This window comes from Rhyacophila brunnea, unplaced genomic scaffold (genome assembly GCF_057557595.1).
Source record: "Rhyacophila brunnea isolate RB1 unplaced genomic scaffold, BYU_Rbru_1.0 scaffold_24, whole genome shotgun sequence".
NCBI lineage: Eukaryota > Metazoa > Arthropoda > Insecta > Trichoptera > Rhyacophilidae > Rhyacophila > Rhyacophila brunnea.
This window is the reverse complement of record NW_028232904.1, coordinates 17928492-17950728: the sequence shown is the minus strand read 5'-3', so window position 1 is coordinate 17950728 and position 22237 is coordinate 17928492. Positions and strand designations below refer to the sequence as shown.

Genomic DNA, 22237 nt, shown 5'->3' with positions numbered 1-22237 from the left:
TCATTTGAGGTATCTTCGGCCCATCAATGACACACAGGAGGGGGCAGAGATACAATAATGAGTTTTACAATCTGTACTGGACGCCACCCTACTAATTGAACTGCTGGCCCATGTACACAGGACGGACGAGTCACACACACAGCAAAAAAAAAACTGACAGATAAAGAGCTAGTCTGATGGAAGGATAGTGTCAAGTTGGATTGAAGGACCTTGGGCGTCCTAAAATGAAAGGAAGCAACTTTGGGCAGACTTGGATGGTGGCAGATGCTGGAAAGAGGCGAAGGCCCACACACGGTTGTAGCGCCAGAAAGAAGTATAATTCGTTTACGGCAAGGTTATGTCGATCTGTACTAAAGTTTATTCTTTACCACTGGTATTTACCAAGCGTACAGGATGCTAGAATCCCAACGGTTTGAAGCCGTCTACAGTTGTAAAAATGTCAACGCATATTGACCTGTTGGGCTGATGCAAGTTCTCTCCCTTGAGGTTGAGCACTCCGGCAAGAAAGGGAGCGCCGCGAGTAGACCCTGACGATTCCGGCCAGCTACCACTCGCTGCCTGTACCTGTCCATGACCTTGGCCCGTCATGCTCCTGCAAAATACACCATATGTCATGCAAGAGTACATCAGGCAACATATTGCCATTCTATCTTCAAAAAAACTATTTTACAACGTTTTTATTAGCTTGTATTCTTGTTTATCCGGTGGTTGTTTGTCCAGTACAAATCTTGCAATCAATTTTTAACTAACTTCCTGACTAGCTAGACATTTGAAACTTTTAGAATATATCAGAACACGATGCCAATGCATTCTTTTAATACTTTTAACCATCTTTAAGCAGAATTGAATCCATTTTCAGTTAATTCTGTTTTTTATGGAAAGTTATTTCAGAAAAATCCGTAAAAAGTAAGACTATTATTGGTTGCTAAGGGGGTGGTCCTAGCAACTAAATTATTAATATATACGTGCGTTACTATAGAAATCAAAAATGTCAAAATGACATTTCAGTATTCTATATTTGTTTGTTTGTATGTTTTTAGTTTGAGCATAATGAGCATAATAATTCAACAGAAAATTTAAAAACCTTGTATATAAGAAGTTCTTTTTATCTTGTAATTATTTACTTAGAGTCTGTCCACACGGTGCGATTCCCATCGCGATTTACGCTCGAGAACCAAAAATGTCTTCCATCCAGATACGGCGTAGTTTGCACGTTTGAAACAATAGGTGACGTAATTCATTTTTGAATCAGCATAAAAAAACAAACGCGAGTGTAGAAAAATGCACTACAACTCGATGGTGTTGGTCGGTTTCTATGAGATTTTGTATTTCGCGATTACTTCCAATACATATTCTCCGCACTTTACAACCTAGATGACGTAATTTATTTGGGAGTAGCAATAAAAAGTCTCGCGTTCGAGCGCCAAACGGTCGTATTTCATTTTGTAATGGCTGTAAAAGCTGCGATTGTCCAGAGTCTGGCGTTTGCAGACGATCGTTGCGCGAGAGTCAAAACACGCGAGTGCTTGTAGACAGCTGAATTGGGTAACATGTACCTGGAGAACGCGCGATTTGTCACTCGTGCATAAAAATGCGCCATGTGGAGAGGCTCTTAATTAGACATGTTATGGGTACAAGAATCTTACACAAATGTAGATAGTTATAAATTCGATAATACCACCATACTCAATAAAAACATTATCACTGACCAAAATGGGATGACGTGTAATGCCTTTTATTGGGTAACGAGTAAAGAATATCTCTCACATTTCATTGACAACACCGCTGCGATTGCAACACCGGTCAAACATTGAAAGATGCTTCATATGCGCTGACAAAATAGACATCATTAATCTGCCTAAGCAATGCTTTCCACGTATTTCAACCCATAACTATTATATATCAATAGCTTGTTTTACACAGGGTTTAATCGAATTTTAAACACTACCTGCAATTTGTAGCCTTATACCCCGTTTACAAGTGCATGGATTTACTAAAGACAGTACATACGTACTATCGCAGCCATAAGAAAAAACCTATTATCGTGCAATTTGCAAGATTGCATGCATGGATCAAAAAAGTTCAAAAGCTTCTGAATTTTCACGCGAAAATTGGACTGTCTGATATCTGCGCCTGCGCAGTAGAACGATAGTGGCGAACCTGCTGGTCAAAAACGAACTAAACCGCGAAGACTCATTTTGAGGTTAACCGATTTTCACAACCTGTCAAATAGTACCGTATCATGACACCATCGCATCTCCCTTACTCTTGAAAAATGAGATTGATAAGACAGTCAGCACTTTTACGTGTAAACAGTTATTATCGCGATATTTAAAATACACACTATTGATGCAAGTAAATCAATGCACATGTACAGGCATTATTAGTTCAATGAAAACAAAATACGTATGACTGAAAAAGTGAAGTGTGCACTATTTATGTCAGATCTTAACAGCCTACCTCCACCGTTCGCCGCTGATATTTCGTCGGTGTTTTGTATAAAGGGTGAATTAACCAAAATGCTATTGTACAGGAGGAGGATTTTTAACTTTTGACATTTATTTGTTTATTACCTGTGGATGATTATAAATATCTAACAAGTTTATAATAAAGCTTAGAAAGAATACTGTCATAATATCATGTCACATTTGCTTTTTATTTCGTAATTTTAATTAATTTAATTTTAGTCGATTATCGTTTTTAAGACTTTTCTGTGGAGATGCAAATTCGCCGTTTTTACACAACAAAGCTAGTGGGGTACATATCGTATTTTCATTAAAATCTCGATTTCGCCAAAATAGTTGATTCGCCCTTTTTACAAAACACCGATGATATATCTATTCCTAGAAATTATGCAAAAACTGCTGAACATATTTCGGTGTTTGGTGAATTGAAAGAAAAACCTGGATCCCAAGATGAATGCAAAAATAATATTTAGTAGAAAAAAAATATCGAAAGGCAAAGCCAAGATAATACCCCAAAACATTGGCGGTATTGTCCCAACAACCCACAAGTCACTGGACAATATGAAGTAATCTGAAAAGATTGAAGAGCGTCAGCGATTTTTAAAGCAGCGATATGTTATCCATACGCATGCACAGAGAAAAAAGAACTCCAAGTACCTGTCTTCCGTGTTTCCCCGCATGTGTCTGTCTGACGTGGGGCTTACTCTGTCTGCTGTCGGGGTGGAAGCTGCAGCCAGGGATGACCGTACAGCTCGGACGAACGGATTTATTCTCTGCGGCACAAAAGTTCCTCCCTGCAAAGTGCAATTAAAAATTAATGATTACTTAAGGCCAAATGTAAATAATTATGTCTATATTATGATAAACAGTTAAACTAACTACAGTCGAGCTCGGTTATTACGATAACGGATATAACGAGGAAACATTCGTTGACATTTTAGTTTATGATTTTCTCCAAACATATATTCACTTTTATAATGAGCTACTTCTCGGGTATACCGAGCAAAACTGTTAATGTGTCGATCGTTTAAAAACAACATTTTAATTAAAGTGAAATTTTAATTTTTAAATTAAATTTAAGTAAAGCAGATATAAAAACAAAAATTAACTTAAAATTTATTACAGCTACAGCCTACAACCACAATTTTAAGGTGATGTCTTTACTCAGCCTTTCTACCAGAGGCAACTAGCGGAGAAATATGAAGCTTGCAATTTGAGACATTTTTTTGATAATTTACAATTTCAACTGTATTAATTAATAAATATTATGTATCTGAAAACATTAAAAAGATTTTTTTTTTATTTTAAGTCAAAGATAAACCTACAATTTAAGAAAAATGTTATAAAATGTGAATTGCCATGCCCTACGCTTATAGTGTACATTATTCACAAATATCATGTGTAGGATACTAAACGCATGCTAATTATTCATTCCAATTGTATTTTTGATCGGTGTTCGCTTAGATAATTAATACAATTTTTATTTCTGTTTACGATATGTATTTATTTGACACCGGTCACTCGTCATGTGTCATTTGAGAATTTAAATAGTAACAAATAGTAAAAATTAATTTATTCTTTCATTCATAAATATTACAGCAATTAAGGATTGCAGAATGATAAAGGAGTAGCATCTATAAATAATATTACAATGGTAATAAGTCTTCTTCTATCCTATCAGAGGTAGGCCGCCATCAGGGTGTTCTTCAGTTCGTAATCCTCTACCTAGATCAATTTGGTACGACTGCACTTATAAAACTACTTTGCAAGAAAGTTTCCGCCGCTGCAAGTTAGTGGGGCAAATACTCTGAATGTTGGGGAAACGAGGAACGATCCATACCTGTGTGGTGGGTGTGGTCGTGGGCCTGACTAGTGGAGCCTGATCATCGTCAGTGTCACTGTCGGAGTGGGTGTCTCTAGCATTGGCCGACCCTCGGGAGGGCGGGTTGCCTCTGCGAGAGGTCCTCTCGCCCGACGCAAAAACCTTACGCTTGCACACAGGGCACACGCGTCGGTTCTTCGTCAGCCACGGGTCGATGCACTTGCAATGATACGCTAAAAACAAAACATGAATTACATTCAAAATCAACACATAATTTCGATCAACCTTAGTCGGCTCCAATCTGCTACTGGTGTGACTGGTTTATTGCAGGAAATGATGGAAATCAGCTGTTTATAATCATACCAAGTAAAACTTTTTTACGATTCATACAGCAGAATTGCCGTTATTAACCAAAATGCTATTTTACAGGAGGAGGATTTTTAACTTTTGACATTTATTTATTAATTACCTGTGGATGATTATAAATGTCTAACAAGTTTATAATAAAGATTAGAAAGAATACTGTCTGACTGAATAATATTTGAAAAGGCCTAATATGTCACATTCGCTTTTTCTCCGACGATGTAACGAAAAAGCGTTACAAAATACTTGAAAAGTCAATCTTTAGATCTGTAATTGAATGCTCTACGAGTAAGATAAATAACCTCAGGTTAATTTTGCTGAAAATATCTTGTATTAAATAGTTATATTATACACTATTAAATATGAAATCATGAAAAAAATATAGCCAACAGCTGACACATTGTTACAGCTGTGTTATGGTAAAAAGCCGAATGATCTATTTACGTAATCACAAAATTATTATTAAATAATTACCATGAGCGCATGGGAGTACCCTCAGCTTGTCTCCCTCGACGTAATCATCGAGGCAGATAGCACACGTGTCGTAAGGATCCCCCTTGGCAAACTTGCACGTGGGGATCTTCTTCAGTGAGCTATTGGGCAATCGGTGGCGTCTCGCGCGCCTCCTGTCTCTCGTGCACTTCACTACCTGTGAATATACAAGATGCATTAGAACTTCGTCAGGAATGAGGAATTATGGGTAAGTTAGTAATTTAAACCTGAACAATCTGTTAACTTGGTGGAAAAAATATTTGTATCATTTTGTTGCTTAGCCGTTAACCACTAATATGTACAGATGCTATTTTTTCTCGTGTGCAGAAAGTAGGTGGGGTTAATGTATTTATTGTTTATCATTGCTACTGCGGATTTTGATAAGACCACGTCTGTTATCTCCGTGCTCATTTTCCACTCTCTCGTTTCCTGTCCAAATTATCGAACATTACAGATTACACGAGACATATTACCTTTTTCACCCATAGCAACCTTCATGACAACCCAATAAACTAAATACAATCTAAAACTTTCTATTCAGGTATGTAATTGACATGTAATTTGGAAGAAATCACATTTTGTCCTCCATGTCTGTCGGAATACTTATATTCTACAGTTTTATATAATATTATGACCTCAAAATAAAAACTAAAATATTCAGAGAGCCATCCATTTTACATTATAAAATATGATTTTATAATCATTGACTTCCATGCAATGGATAATCTTCAAAATAACCAAATGATTACTTACCGTAATGACAATGATGATCAAGAGACACACCCCTACGACAATTGCAAAAGGCAACAGCAAATGTGTGTTAACATTAAACGGAAGGTCGCCATTTATTACAAAATAAAACCTGAAAGTAATACAAAGTAAACATTTAAAAACTGGCAAAAATTTGTGAATTACACAAAAATTCTAATTACAGAAAATTTCGAATTAGGTACAACATTATTGAACTTGCAATGGAATTAAAATAACAAATATCTTAACTATTTGGTTATTGTTTATTGAGTTAATTGCTTTTTCGACGACAAGACAAAGATGCATATTAAATACTTGTGAATCTCGTTTATAAATAAATATCTCTTGTGTCAAAAGAATCTGCACTTTCAGACACGATCAACCATGAGATGTAAGTGAATGAGACTCTCTGACAGGATGTAGCGTTGGCGGTGAGTAGTTGGCAAGCCACTAATGAGTGTCGTACTCGACTACCAACTGTGACAATTTTGTGGGTGAGACCATCGAAACTGACTACACTTATTAGTAGTCAGTGTGAATACTATAATGCGTTTTCATATAAATTCATGACACCCACAAGTTAACCAAAGTTATGTTGTGGTGCATGTTAGTTTAACCTGATAATCAGTAGACAAGTAAGACTTTTTTATGTTGATCAGAGCCTCAGATGGACTGATTGAAATTTGATTTTTCATACCATTCTTGATCATAAGCCCTGTCTAAAGCAATTTTTCATATTGCAGCACAGTGCGTGCGTAACGTGTGTTTTGCCTGCCTCAAACCGGTTTCAATATGGCCATTTTTCATGAAAATGCTAAGGCACGTAGCTCCGCCAGTGGCAGATTTCTGTTCAACATCACGTTAGTGTTGCCAACCGAATGATTCCGCAAAAAATGTATAATAGTAAATTATACTATATAATTTTTCGCCAAATACGCCAAAAATACTATAATTTCGAGTGATTCGAAACGAAAGATGTTCTGTGTACTATAGTTTTTTCAAAATACTATAATTTTTACATGTTTGTATTAAAATCAGCTTTATGAAAAAATGACAACACTGCTTCCGGTGAAAAATTGAAAACTATTTGACGTTCAAGTGTAGACAGTTGACGCAGTGCGTAAAGCGCGAACCAAATTTAGGTACATGTCGCGGACTATCACGTGACGTCACAGTAAAAAGTGTGTAATGTTGTTGTTCTTGGTGTTTAAAATGTTATCAGACTGATGCTCCATTTTCCAAGTACATTTTGAACCTTTAAACGACCAATGTCAGTTGGCAAAATCTGCCGAAATCACTAAAACAACAATAAGGTCACCTTACGTTGAACTGCACCGCATCGACACCTGCATGACGTTTTGAACTTTTTTACCATATTCCACATCGAATGTCATGTCAAAATCACGTTTTTGCGGTTGGTACTATGTATTTTCTATAAGAATGTTGTCTATTATCTATGGTCTGCAGGTCGGGTTCTGTTCAAAATATTATCTATGGATGTCATGTCAAAAGTAATTTTAACGTAGGCACACGTAGAAACTGTCAAAATTAATTGAAATTAGCATGAATAATTAATTATAATTCAAATTACTAATACATTATAGTTGGCACTCTTCATCAGTGTCATTCATTCTTCACTAAATTTACAGAGATGGTGCTCGTTCAAAATTTTCTGCAAAATGACGAAACCATAGACTAAAGTTGTCGCCGCGCATGACGCGTGACACGCATCTCAATTTGATTCACGCTTAAGACGCTTACAAAACTACTCGGTGTTAAAACCAGAATTAAAAAGTTGAAGTGGAAGTATCAGTATCAGTAGATCAAATGTAGACATAGCTATAGGGTATTTCATGAACATGATGGCATGTGCGAGTATGACGGTACTTTGTGAACGCTTTGAAGACAGAAGCAAGTCAGAGCGTTCTCCATGACTGCATTCGATGAGAATTTTTGTAATTCGTCAATTTCATATATTTATAAATACATATATGAAGATGAAGTAATCAAATGTTGACATAGTTATCACATATGACAAAGCAAAATCTTGAGAATGTGCTTTTAAAAAACTCATGGCACAACTTTAAGGTTATACTTCAGTGGAGGCACGGTCTAAAAAGATCGTGGCTAGGCGATGCGCGGATTGTGCAAATGACGCGTGGCGAACGAAATATAATTTGTCATAAAAATCCAACATGCGTCCATTTAATGTTATGTTTATTGTTATATTAATAATAATAAAAGTATATTCATTGACATGTTTTCTTTTTTAAGTACATACGTAAAGTTTTTTAGTCATCTTTACACGATTTAAGAATATTTTCATCCGACGCCATGACAAAACAAATCGACGTGCGCACACCACGACTTTCGGTCTCCGATTGGCGACGAGTGCAAAATTTCGACGCACCTACTGTTGAAAATTATTTGCCGTTTCACTGAAGTACGCTCTTAAAAGGTGCCGAACGTTAATTATAAATGCAAGCTAAACAGTTGTAAAAACGTGACGGGTGGCAGAGGAAAAAGCAATTAACCATGACGATAAAAAAAAAAATAAAAAGATAAGGTAATTTCAAAAATTCGGCATAGGAAAAATGGACATACTTATTTGGGTACATGTAGTTATTTTCTAAAATCAATCCAGTATCTTCACTGACGAACACCGACGGTATTTTTATTCCCATTGGATTGTTCGCTGACATGATTTCTGAAAGAAACAAAATACAAAAACTATTACAGTATAACCTCGATTATCTGGATTTTCGATTATCCGGATTATTTTCATTAAAAGGCAAAGTGGATACAATCGATGCTTTGAAACGCGGTGATTCGGGACGTTATCTACCTAATAAATATGGTGTCGGAACGTCAACTATCTCAGATATAAAAAAACAAAGCGAAACTATTATGAAGTTTACTAATTGTTTAATGTCAGAAGATGGAAGCTCAGAGCGGAAAGTTATGAAAAAATCAGGAACTAAAGAAGTTAAAGAGAGCATTTTTATGTGGTTCATATACAAAGACGAAAGAGTCACATCGGTAATACAACCGATGAATCAGGGTGTAATAGAAACATTCAAACGTTTATATAGAAAACATATGCTTCGACGATTATTACTAAAACCTCAATTACATTGAGCTTCTTTACAAGCTGTTTATTGGCGAATTTAAAAGCGGGCAATTCAGCAACTGCGATTTGATGATTACACACAAAACTTTCTATTCGCTGAGAAGCCACAAGCCAGCAACTATTTTGACGGAACGTAGTTCTTACCGGGAGGTTGGTACTGCGCTCTACTGCGCAGACGCAGTAGGCCCACACGCCGGCGTGTAAAGTTGACCGGCTTTCAACTTTTCTCGGTAGAGTGTTTACAACCTGCTTATTAGCTTATTCGATGATTACACTGGGCGACTTTACAGGCAGATTGTAAATTCGCCAATAAACAGCTGGTAAAGAAGCTCAATGTAATTGAGGCTTAACAGACGAAAATAATGAAGAAACAGTTATCAGCTTCTACAAGAAAATAAATTTAAATGATTGTTGCTACATGGCAGCAGATAGTTGGAATTCTTTAGATGTGTCAACTTTGACAAAATCATGGAACAAAAATTGGAAATCATGGAACATTGAAAAGACCATTAGTAAGTTCCAGTAACGCAGTAAAGTAGATCCTGCTTTAAGCTTTAAGCAAAAATGGATAAACGATTTTTTTAATAAAAAATAATTTATTATACATGTGTAGGTATGTATGTATATGAAAATCTAGACAAATAAAAATTATTCATACTCAATATACTTGTCTTTCCCTGTCAATTATCATTATTTTTCGATTATCCGGACTATCTTCATCCCAAATTAGTCCGGATAATCGAGGTTCTACTGTATAACATTACGTGATGGCTTCTTACCTTTGATACTATTGAGCTAGAAAATCAGGAGACAACATTTGGGATCACAAATTGAAGGTGAAACAGTTCTATTCTACTACTTGAGAAGATCATGAACAGCTGCGGCTCCAAAGAGATTGAATTACTACAACAGTGAGTACCAAAGGAGTAAATAGTGATGAACATGAAAACACAATTCTTTTTAGTGTTGACCTGTGCCCCGGATAACTGTCTAAGAAATTGGGAGCATCAGTTTTTGTTCTCCCAAGTTAAGATTTAGGGCTACTTTCATAGTTACTAGTCGTGAAATGAGATTAAAATATTAAGGATTAGTATATTAAAAAAAAAATAGGAGTTGCCAGTTGGTCAGTATATTTATGTGATTTTACATTCAAACAGTTTCACTACAAATCGAATACAATATAACGACAATACCCCCTAAAAGAAAAAAATACGGCATTTTCATATGATTATGTTACATACGCTTTTACGTGATTGCCCAACCAAACAATGATGTTTAATTTTATAATAAATTTCCTTTACGCTTATAACCCAAAAATCAAATAAATCTAAAGTGTGAAAACTTGCTATCAATAAATAATCAGCAATGCAAAATGGCTTTCAAATAATAGCCTTAGTAAGGATTTCTTTAGTTTTACTCAATGACATTAATATTATGGACGAAGCATCAGGAAAAAAAAATGACACTCACTTTTTTGTCGGGTCTGCCGAATGGCATAATCTGTTCTAACGCCATTACAATAAAGGTGATATTGCTATAAATTCCCGATGCTTTTTGTCGGGTCTGCCGAATGGTTCGGTTCGAACGAGTTCGCTCAAATGAACATTGACACTAGAAACACTGTTCTAACGCCATTACAATAAAGATGATATTGCTATAAATTCCCGATGTGTGATATCTCATAATGGAAATTGCGTGATGTCTACCTTTACATGTGCGAATGTCGCTATCCGCGAATTTACTTGCTAGCTACTGTATTGAGTGCGTTGTCCATTAATAATGTCATTGGTTTTACTATTAAAAAGCTCTATCTGCATAGAAGAATATTTGAATTCGTAATCATCGAGTGCCCCCGAGTTTGAGCAAACGGGAAAATGTGTTGTACATCTGCAACGGACAAAGAAGAAATTAAAATATCAGTTACCTAATTCACTGGAGTTCACATTATGAACAATCACCCCGTCGAATTTGGCGTCTTGGGCATTACGCACCTTCATTTCAAAACTGCAGCTGTATCTGAAAACACATTAATTAATTTTATTAAATAATTTATTTATATTACTTTCTAACTTTATAAAACCATCATCCGTGGCGGTTTTTCGTGAACCATCACTTCACAATCACTTCGTTAGAAAGAATCAAAACCTTAAAAAAGTGCATATTTTTCATAATCCAAATGTAAAAAAACAATACAGTACACTCTCAGTAATCCACTCTTATTTTTACTAGATGAAAGCACAAAATCAAGCTCTATAATTTGCCAGTATTCGATTGTTAAATTCAGTAGTCCGCCGCGTACAAGTATACAACGCAGATGAGATGGGTTTATTTTGGAAACTTCTCCTTCGTAAAACGTACGTTCATCGCGAAGAAAGTAATGTACCAGGGCGAAATGTGCCCAAGGACCGCATCACAATTATTATGCCGTGCTCCAATGCAACTGGGACACACAAAATGAAGCTTTTGGTCATAGGGAAAGCCAGGAATCCTAAGCCATTCAAGAATATCTGCCTCACTGAACAACTGGTTGTGTCAAGTGATTTACTGTTTAATATTTAGTTAATAAACTTAGTTTATAAATAATATGTATAATTTAGTAAATACTTGATTTTGATTATAAATAAAACAGTACAAGTAGAAATTTCTCAAAAAAACTATTTTTACGAAATATTTACCTGTTTTAATTTTTACCATATTTTGTATGTATGTGTTACGCCGAATGTGCGAAATTGACTATTACATGAAATGGGCAAAATTTTGCCTAAATCATGAAAAATGCAAGCCCGTTGCCTTATTCATGAATTAGACAAAATATCTGGCGAGTGCGTGAATTCGGCAGTAATTTTTCTGCCTAGTTCATGCATTAGACAAATTAGATAGTAGCGCTACGGTGGTATTTTTTGCAACTAAACTAAATGTGTCAAATGCTCATGCATTGGTCAAAATGTACGTATATTATCTATGGTCAAAATAGATGGTCGCGCTCCGGTGGTATTTTTTGCAACTAATCAAACTAACCAAATGTGTCAAATGTCATTCGATTATAATATAAAAATATACCAATACTACAATGACAGTCATATCCATTTACTATGCGCAAAAAAAAATCTAGAACTATAATATGATAACGGAAGAATTTTTTGAAAGGTATTTTCGCGATTTGATTCGTGCTTGGGTATCAATCGTGCAATGATCGATTGTATGGTTGTTGACACTTGTTAGCTAACCTCAAAATGGACATTCAGTTGAATAATTCAGAATTACAAAACCAAACCTAACCTAACCTAACCTAATAATAATAATATTATATTATGTCCAATTATAACTAATAAAACCATCCGTATTAAATTTACTTTTTCTACGGTCATGTTGACAGTTAAAGAATTCCATACCCTGGCGAATTCATGTACTCGGCAGAAAATTTACCCAATTCATGAATAAGGCAACAGGCTTGACTATTACATGAATTAGCCAAAATTTTGCCCTTTTCATGTAATAGTCCATTTCGCACATTCGGCGTATCATATGCACTATAATCCGCCGTTTTCACTAATTGGACACTTGTCTGGTTTTTGGGGTGGCGGATTACTGAAAGAGTACTGTAGATGTATTTGTTACACTCAATGGTGTTTTGTCCAATAGGAAAAGTTTTCGCAAAGGGACATCCAAACCTGTCAATGTCTCAGTCCACTTTTTTTAAATTAATTTATTTACTTATTTTTGATTACTATAATTATTTATCCTGTGTTTATTAACTAACGTACAAATCAAATTACTATGGCTATGAATACCCTTCATGTGGTCATTTTTCGACAGAATAAGTATGACATAACATAAATAGTGGACACTAAACTTTGTCGGTCAAACTTATTTGTTTTCATTGAACTAAGAATACATATTGCAGATGGTGTTGGTTAGTTTTTTTTTTTTAATTCATTATGGCTTGCCTACGCCAAACCATGATCGTTAAAAAATATTCTCCTAAAACATGAAACATCTAAAATTATGTATTGTTTAATGCTATAATTTGAGATATTTTATTAACAAACATTCTTTGACTATTATGCCGGGTCCACACTGGCAACATGTCGCGCGACAACCTCGTTAAATTTGACGATAATTATCATAATTGCTTAAGAAATTTTACGAAAATTATCATACTTATCGTAAAATTTAACGGGGTTGTCGCGCGACATGTTGCCAGTGTGGACCCGGCATTACTTACTATGGCCTGGATTAGGCAGGGTTTAATTAAATTTTAAAAACTAACAAACACTATTTACACATTGTAGCCTTAGTCCAATGAAAACAAATACGTTTGACTGATAAAGTTTAGTTAGTGTGCACTATTTGTTTCAGATCTTAACAGCCTACCTCCACCCTTCACCAGTGGTATGACTAAGAAAGAGGCCCTATGCATGTTGATTAATTATTTATCTATGTCATCACTACCTTATGGACACTAAGATAATGAAGGAAAACCATCAACAAACCTGGCAATCAGAACGACCCATTTGCCAGTGAAATTGGGCACGGTAGGCGGGGCCTGGAGGGGTGAACAGCCGTCCCTCGGCATGCCGGGCACCACCATGGCACGAAGACCCTCCGACGGCAGCGGGCTGCCGAAGTTGGCCGGCATGTCGCGGAACTCTTCCTCTATCTGGAACAGAAGCAGACAAAACAACTTTAGAAACATAATTATACGATGTCACATTGACTAATTTGTTATTAATCTAAATCAGACATACCTAGGTAAGTATTAACAAATCGGCTTCAGTGCGAGTCGTGGGAGTGAGGCATAGGAATTTTTTTGAGAGGGAGGGGTTACTTATATCAAGATAAACATTGATCACTGTACCGATTTATTCGTGCAAACACACAGTAAAATAATTATCAAAGATATCAATACAATATTGGTATACAAAGTACCTAGTATAAATATTTTGGCTACATGTAAATTGTACGTAAAACATTTCACCGAGGCACAGTTCGCCGTGAGCTTTCTTATCGGAAAGAGATGATCGTATACTATATGGTCTCCAATTTTATTAGATTCAATATGAACATTAATTCAATTTCCATAGCTGATTATGGCGAAATTCATGAATTCAACAATAAAAACCTAACCTAACCTAACCTAACAAATAATGCAGTATATCGGTTATTTTCAAAATTTGTTTGCTGCTGGCTTCCCGTAAAGTATAAACCGACAAGAACCGTGTTTTATTTAGACATGAATTTTATGTCAGTACTATAGGACCTAGAGTTTCGACGGTCTTTAATATACGGCCATATATTTCCAATACAACATTCCACGGTGAAGTGTGATACGGCGAACTGCATGTATTCCATTACATGCACAACGCATTTGCGGGAAGAGAATATCGAATTATTAATTAATATCCTCATCTGAAAATGGAACTGGAATTGTAATTTATGAGTTTATGGAATCGAATCCCATCCAATGTCCGACTGGACCCTTACCCGGAACCGAACCTTTGAAATAATTTGGGGTACTATCAGCTCTAACTACTAACGCCGGTTCACCCTCGCCAACAGGTGTTATTTTGGTCTCCAAAAGCTTCTAAAGAGCAAAGCACTCTCAAGGAAAACCAAAATAACCTTATATAAAACTCTCCTGCGCCCGGTATTAACATATGGATCAGAATGCTGGGCACTCAGCAAACAGGATAAGGGAAATATCGACATCTTTGAGAGGAGAGTTTTGAGAAGAATCTTTGGGGCTGTTCAAGAAAATGCATTTGGAGGTCAAGGTAGAATGAGGAGATGTACACACTTTATGGGGGCGAAAAGATCACGTAGCATATGAAAATGCAGAGACTGCGCTAGATCGGCCACGTGAATAGAATGCCAGAGGATATACCTGCGAGGCGGGTTATGTATGCAGCCCCCGATGGCAAGAGAAGACCTGAACGGCCAAAATTGAGATGGCTGGACTGCGCCACAGGAGATTTAAAAATGCTCAGTCAAATCAATTAGAGAGTGTCGGAGCTCGATCGTTCAGCTGCTCTAAAAAGAATGTATCTTAATCTATCAGCAGGAAGAATATTCCACTTTTGATAAGGTGAATGAACATTGATTTGTGCACACTGAACATATTATTAAAGATTTTTCTCACATTTCCACATCAGTCTGTGACTAATTGAATTGACGGCAAAACATAAGGAATCTACGCGAAGGACAAGAGGTATACTTTCCCCGTCACAAATAGTGGGTATTAGTCATGGCCCCCACATCCTGAAGCTGCCCCAAGGCTTAAGTGTTTGCCGTGCCCCCTTACCTATCTCTAAGGTTAAAGGCAGTGTGACGCTCTACAGTAGCGTTTTCCAAAAGGCGTTCACGGTAAAATTAAGGGTATTTAGTGTATTTTTAATACTTACATCCACTTGAATTACGGAGTTATCAAGTAATGACAGAACTAAAAATCACATGGCATAATCACAAATTTTAAAATATAACAATTAATAAGGGAACGACTTTTTTTACTATTAGAGCAAATTTATGATGTGTGTTTATCTCACTCGCCACAACGGGCCCCTAGGCTAGAGCCCTGCCAGCCCCCCCTTGTGGGGGTCATGGTATTAGTACATACAAGTTAACAGAAACTACTAACACAAAATAATAGTTCAATTATTTAGGACATGTTCTATTTAATCGATAATGTATATTAATGTTAATAATTAAATTTGTAACATGTCATTGTTATACCGATAAGAATAAATGATTTATAACAACAAAGGGGGGCAAACGAGCGATGCAATTCTCTCAAAGATTGCATCATAATTAGTTTTTACATCAGGTCCAGAGGTCTGTATATTGTAATATACTCAAGTGGTATTCAAAATTGTATTAAGAATACAAAAATTAAGATATTGACATCTGGCATTACAATCCTCGGTGGTCAAAGCATCTTCCAAAAACTTTTTCCGTCCAAGACGAGCCAGTCCAACGCTTTCCAATTGCTTTAACCAAGCATTCTTAAAACTTCCATGGCGCGGTCTAGTCCGTGTCCGGAAATTTGTATGTATGCAGTTCACCGTATCACACTTCACCGTGAAATGTTGTATCGGAAATATATGGTCGTATATTAAAGACCATCCAACCTCTTTGGGTCGTATAGTACTGAGATAAAATTCATGTCCAAATAAAACACGGTTCTTGTCAGTTTACAGGAAGCCAGCGGCAAACAAATTTTGAAAATAGCCGATATACTGGATTATTTGTTAGGTTAGTTTAAGATCTAATAAAATTGGAACATTATTGTCTGCAATGCTCCACGACCGTATAGTATACAATCATCTCTTTCCGATAAGAAAGCTTACGGCAAACTACTGTGCTACGGTGAAATGTAATACGTACAATTTACATGTAACCAGTCTAGCCATTTCAGTTTCAGGTATTCAGGACTTCTTTTCCCTCAGAGAATGGGAACATGGAAACTTATGTTATCGATTCAGTATCTTCATTATGTCACATGACCTTTCCGCCCCCCTTGATTCCAAATGCAATTTTATTTAACGACTACAAAGATTCTTTCCAGGACTCTCCTCACAAAGATGTCCATCTTTTTGTTTCCTAAGTGCTCAGCATTTCGATCCACACGCTAATACGCGAAGAAGAACCATGTGGGTTTCTTCTCACCCATCGCCACAATAATGAAGATCACGGTCTTCATAAACATTTCCTATTTTGCATACAATTCTCACTCAGTTGTCCATGCATCTCAGACATATCGTCGAGAGCCGTTCCTCTATGGATGATTCAACATGCGCTCTGTCGAAGAAGAAATTTAAAGCATTCGACGCCAACACCACATTACGAAGGCATCAATTGCCTACCACTCCCTTGCCCTCAGGATCCACGACTTTACGACACCATACAAAAATATGAAGAACTTGCAGAAGCATCATTTTCATAGCAATTGAAAATCCCCGATTCTTCCATATTACAGTGGTAAGACTTCTGCTTCACATCCACCTTTTCCTCTAATGGTTGATCCTAGATATACAGACTCGTTCATTACACTCGCAAACAAGCCGAAGGCCTTCATTCAGAAATGGATCAACACCGACTGAAGATGTTTCATTATAAACATCATTGTCTACAAAACGTCTGTTGATTGCAAACTTGAAAAGACTTCAAAAATGAAGAACCAATCGCGAAGCAATAACTACTCGATATTACTATCTATTTAAAAAGTGTGACTGTATTGTTGTTATTTTACTATACACAATGAGGACAATGATTAAAAATAATATCTACAAACATCCTATGCATACATACATATTATTTTAAACTCATTCAAAGTCATGTGATTCTCATAGTATGATGTCATCTTTCAAAAAGTTGATCCAGTGATTCTCAATACTGTTCCACGAGAAATCCAACATCCAGTGATGTAACTGGGAATAATACGCTTCTACAAAAAAATGCCAACTGATATTGAATAAAATTTAGGTATACCGGAATCATTCGACAGTGACGCCATGAGTGATTCGCAGATGCATTAGTATTGTTCGCTACAATGCCTGTTTCAATGCTAGCGTTTATGTTGTGGCTACTCATACATTAAAACGATGAAATTATACCTATACATAATAGACGTTGAAGTTAAGGCCTCACCAAACCACACCCAGTCTTAATCGGGCGTATCACGGTACCCTACGTTTAGTGAAGCATAATTTTTTTCTATGACTGGGAATGTCTCAGGAGCAGTTACTCAAGACTAAGGTCGCCATGCACTCAAATGTGATTTGACTGGATTTTACATGACTTTAAGTTAAGAGTACCCATTGGAGAGAAATGCAGATAGAGGTAAAATTAAATATTGTAGTAAGAACAAAAAGCTAATACAAAGCTGCCAAACAATCTCAAGTGAAGAGAGTTCATGTTGGCAATATGATGATGCAATTTTTTTAATAGATGCAAAAAAAATTGGCCTTAGGGGCTATCAGGTCGGATGGTCCGATGGGCCCAACTGCTGGTTGAACCGACTTAAGCAGCTCTTCCCTTTCCATACATATACTTATAGACATTCATACCTACAATAATAATTGTATTATTACATGTAAATTGTATGTATGCAGTGAGCCATACCTCATTATTTTGTATCAGAAAAAGATGGCCGTATAGCATCGAGATCCAAAAATGACGCACTGTTAGTGGAGTATTTCAGTGTGAAGTAAGTTGTACGTATGTTACAAAGATGCGACGCTTGTTTGCTGATTAGATTCAATAAGAACATAAATTTGATATTGATTGGTATCAAATATCTGAAAATAACATTCGCCATTGATCAATCATTGTATTTCTAATCTACTTTTATCTTTCCCTAGTATTTGAGTGTTTTTAATTAGATACGTATTTTTAAGTGTTTTATTCGCCACGATGCTTAAGCTCGGCCTATAGCGGCGTGGGTCCCAGGTTCGAATTCTGGTTCTGGCAAGTAAACATTGTTTTTCAATTTGTGTATGAGTCAGAGTATGGACCTAATAGGTTGAGCAAGTGGCTGACATCCATTTCTCGTAAAAACAAAATCTGTTAATACAAACCTCTACTCAGTGGAGGCCCATAATATGATCCTATTAGGATCGGACATGGTCGAAAAGTGTTATTTACATTATTATCTATGGGTCTGCTGAGGCTTTTCCAAGTTAAGTATGTTCAATGAATGTTACATTTTTAAATCTTGCCTACATACAGTCTAGAACACAAAATAATCAAAACTTTTAAGTTCTCTAGCTCTCTTAAATTTATATTCTTTATTTTGCAAAAATACGCGATTTTAAAAATAAAACAAACCCCGTAATAAAACTAAAATCGAAATTCCAGTATTTAAGCATTCCCGATCCCAGGATTGCACCCATTTTAATTGAGTCGTTAAAAAGTTTGAGAACCACCTATCCAATCAATATTACTTGTAACTTGTATTGTAGAGTTGAACTATAATTGCCCGGCAACCGCAACATCGTCATTCTCATGCATTCAATTATAATAAATAATAATATAACAGAGGTAATTTACTACAACCAGTAATTTCCGAATAAAATACTTAGAACTGTATACCTACTAACAATTAATAAAAAAATCCGAATAAAAATGAGTTGTTTCAGTTCTTGTCAAGAACTGCGCATATAACATGCCGACATTGCTGAGCAAAAAGGGCATTGTGCTTCAAATACATTATCACCACGTTATGTGCTGTCACGTGCTGTCACAGTAAGCTGCCGCTACGGAAAAAAAGTGTGTAATGTCGAATTTTGAACGAAAATATGCCGAAATCGCCAGAACAACAATGAGGTCACCTCACGCGTACCGCGCTACATAGGGAACCGCATGACTCAGTGAACTTTTTTTTTATTATTTTCTACATGCCTACACATTTTCGACCCATGTCAAAATCACGTATTCTTTGTTTTTAGTGGTTTTCTGTGTGGATTTTATTTTAAATTATTATCCATTATCTATGGTCTGCTGGTTGGGTTCTGTTCAAAATATTATCTATGGAAAAAATACTGTAAGTAATTTTAACGTAGCACACGTAAACTTAATTGAAATTAGCATGAATAATGAATAATAATTCAAAATACTATTACATTAGAGTTGGCACTCTCTATCGTTGAATTTATAAAGAAAGTGATCATTCAAAATATTCTGCGGAATGACGAAACCATAGACTAAATTTGTCGCCGTGACAGCGTGTGACAGTACGTGACGTGATCATAATGTATTTGAATCTTTAGTAACAGTTTGCAACATTACAGGATTGCAATTGAGTAATTGTCAAAACAATTTTATTCTTTTTTCATAATATTGTTCACTAACTGTAACAACATCACTATCGTTGAGAAAAAGAAAGTAAATTATTCTCACAATCAAATCAGTCGATATCAAACATTTCAATCAAGCAGTTCACAATTATTAATAAACAGTCAATTGAACAATCGTTCACGCATACTGTGTTTGTCCGCAATACACATAAAACTACTTTAAACTACAATATTAGTGTTTCAATATCAAAATTCCTGTAATGTTATACCTAATCGATATGAAGCTTAACAAACATAAAATAACTTTTACAATAAACTACCCCACCGCCATCTTTAGATTAATAAAGCCTGAGCATAACTTTTTGCACAAGCAACGAGTGGTCCACTTTTCAGCTATCAAAATCAGATTCGAGATTGCTTGACATATTGATTCGCCCTTTCTCGTTTTAAATTGAATTATAAAAAAAATCTCAAATCAAATATATTAACTATCAGTGTTATTAATAAATAATATACATTCCTGTTATTCATCAGCTGTCAAAGTCAGACTAGTCACACAAAAACCGGTGGCTATATCGATTTCCAAAAAATATGTAGCATTGATCTATGCCATACAGAGGGGGGCAAACTTTTTGGATGGAGGGCCAAATTCAAGAATTCAAAATGAGCGGCGGGCCGCAAGTAAAATACCATTTTTAGATATACACTATTTATTATCACGAAAAATAAACATTACAAAAAAATTAATGATAAGAATGAAACTGTTGTACATTTTTTTAACATTTTTTTTAATTCAGGTGTTAATTTTGTAGTTGATATTCTCAAAACTGCTTGTAAACGGGCATCGGAGATATTTGATCGTAAAGAATTTTTATTGAGGTTTATGATCGAAAATGTTTGTTCACATATATAGGTTGATCCAAAAATAACGAACATTTTTCTTGCATAATCTTTAAGTTGGTCGAATTTGTCTGAATTAAGGGCATTGTGAAATTTGGAGATTTCTTCACGACGATGCAATTATCTTAAATCAGTGTCACACTGCAGATCAATAATCTCAAGTTGTAGCTCTGTCGGTACATTATCAATATCTATTGAAAATGGATCGCGTACTATTGCTAAACAAATTTTAATCTATTGTCAATATTTTTTTTAAATTTATAAAAAAGTTGTTCGTAATCAGAAGTACAATAATTAATAATGGCGGGCCGCAAAAAAATACCCGGCGGGCCACATGCGGCCCGCGGGCCGCAGTTTGCCCCCCCCCCCCCTGCATGCAATACATTTGTGAAAGTGTGGCTAGTGTATTATTTATCATGTAACTTATCGAACATTTTTCGTCTTGAATCCTTTAAAATTGTAGTATTTTGGTATATTTGGCGTAAAATTATAGTATTTTACATTTATCGCGAAATCAAAATTATAGTATTGTAAGTACTATAATTATAGTACGGTTGGCATCACTGATCCAGACTCAAATTTTATCAAAAAAGCAAAATTTTGGGATCGCAACTAACAAGTGACGTTAGCTAATAATGAAAGACAGTGGTTTTCAAACATTTTCGTTTCACGGCACCCTAGCTGCGTTTTTTCGGACCAATGAATTAAAAAAAAAAACAATTTTTAATTATATTTGCAAACAAACAAAGTCGCCCCCAACGCCCAACGAACTCGAAACGTGTGAAGGGCATATTATTAGAAGGTAATTCACCTCTATAATAATAATAATACATATAAATATATGCGTCACATTGTTTTCTTTCAACAATGAAATATATTAGATATGAGCAATTGATATTGTGTATATCTGCTTTCAATTATTCCGAGATAAAAGAGTCTAATATTACAGGCAAAAATGATTAAAACAACATGTCGCACTAAATAATCAGCAAGAAACAATTAAGTGATGGAATTTACAATACCATGCATTTAGGCCGGTTTCAGACGGGACACCGGTGTCGCGCTCGTATATAATAAGGAGGCCTTTGTATTCGAATAAAAGGGTCTTTGTATTATGTTTATGAACGCCCCGAGCTAATGAGTCAACGCGTGTATGGTACACTTTTCCGTCGGCCGCTACATTCTCAAGCCGCCGAAACACATGTTTTTATGACCGCAGCCAGTTTTATGTTCTAATTTATATCGCGAAATTATGCGTTGACTCATTAGCTCTGAGGCGTTCATAAACATAATACAAAGGCCTACTATATTATATCGAGCGCGACACCGGTGTCCCGTCTAAAACGGGCCTAATAAATACATGCGTCACATTGTTTTCTTTCAACAATGAAATACATAGGATATGAGCAATTGATATTGTGTAGGTATATCTGCTTTCAATTATTCCGAGATAATATAACAGGCAAAAATGATTAAAACAACATGTCGCACTAAATAATCAGCAAGAAACAATAATTAAGTGATG

At 35.8% G+C, this 22237-nt stretch overlaps 1 protein-coding gene across 9 annotated transcripts in view; it reads right to left on the bottom strand.

The window, feature by feature from the left end:
- The window catches only part of LOC147069135 (E3 ubiquitin-protein ligase RNF13-like), a 538012-nt gene that overhangs the window by 493133 nt on the left and 22642 nt on the right, over nt 1–22237 (bottom strand). For 7 of the 9 annotated variants that reach the window (XR_015071263.1, XM_085951501.1, XM_085951502.1 and 4 more), the window contains 8 exons: nt 13516–13682; nt 10947–11038; nt 8497–8599; nt 5896–6004; nt 5125–5299; nt 4306–4520; nt 3123–3259; nt 455–592 (listed from right to left, as the gene is read on the bottom strand). Coding sequence is in view for 8 of the 9 variants with exons in the window: in XM_085951501.1 (XP_085807627.1) it covers nt 455–592; nt 3123–3259; nt 4306–4520; nt 5125–5299; nt 5896–6004; nt 8497–8599; nt 10947–11038; nt 13516–13682 (1136 nt within the window). In the remaining variant the exon portion in view is untranslated. Of the gene's footprint in view, nt 1–454; nt 593–3122; nt 3260–4305; nt 4521–5124; nt 5300–5895; nt 6005–8496; nt 8600–10946; nt 11039–13515; nt 13683–16881; nt 17128–22237 lie in introns of those variants that run through there. The other 2 variants (XM_085951506.1, XM_085951507.1) reach the window with 2 other exon arrangements.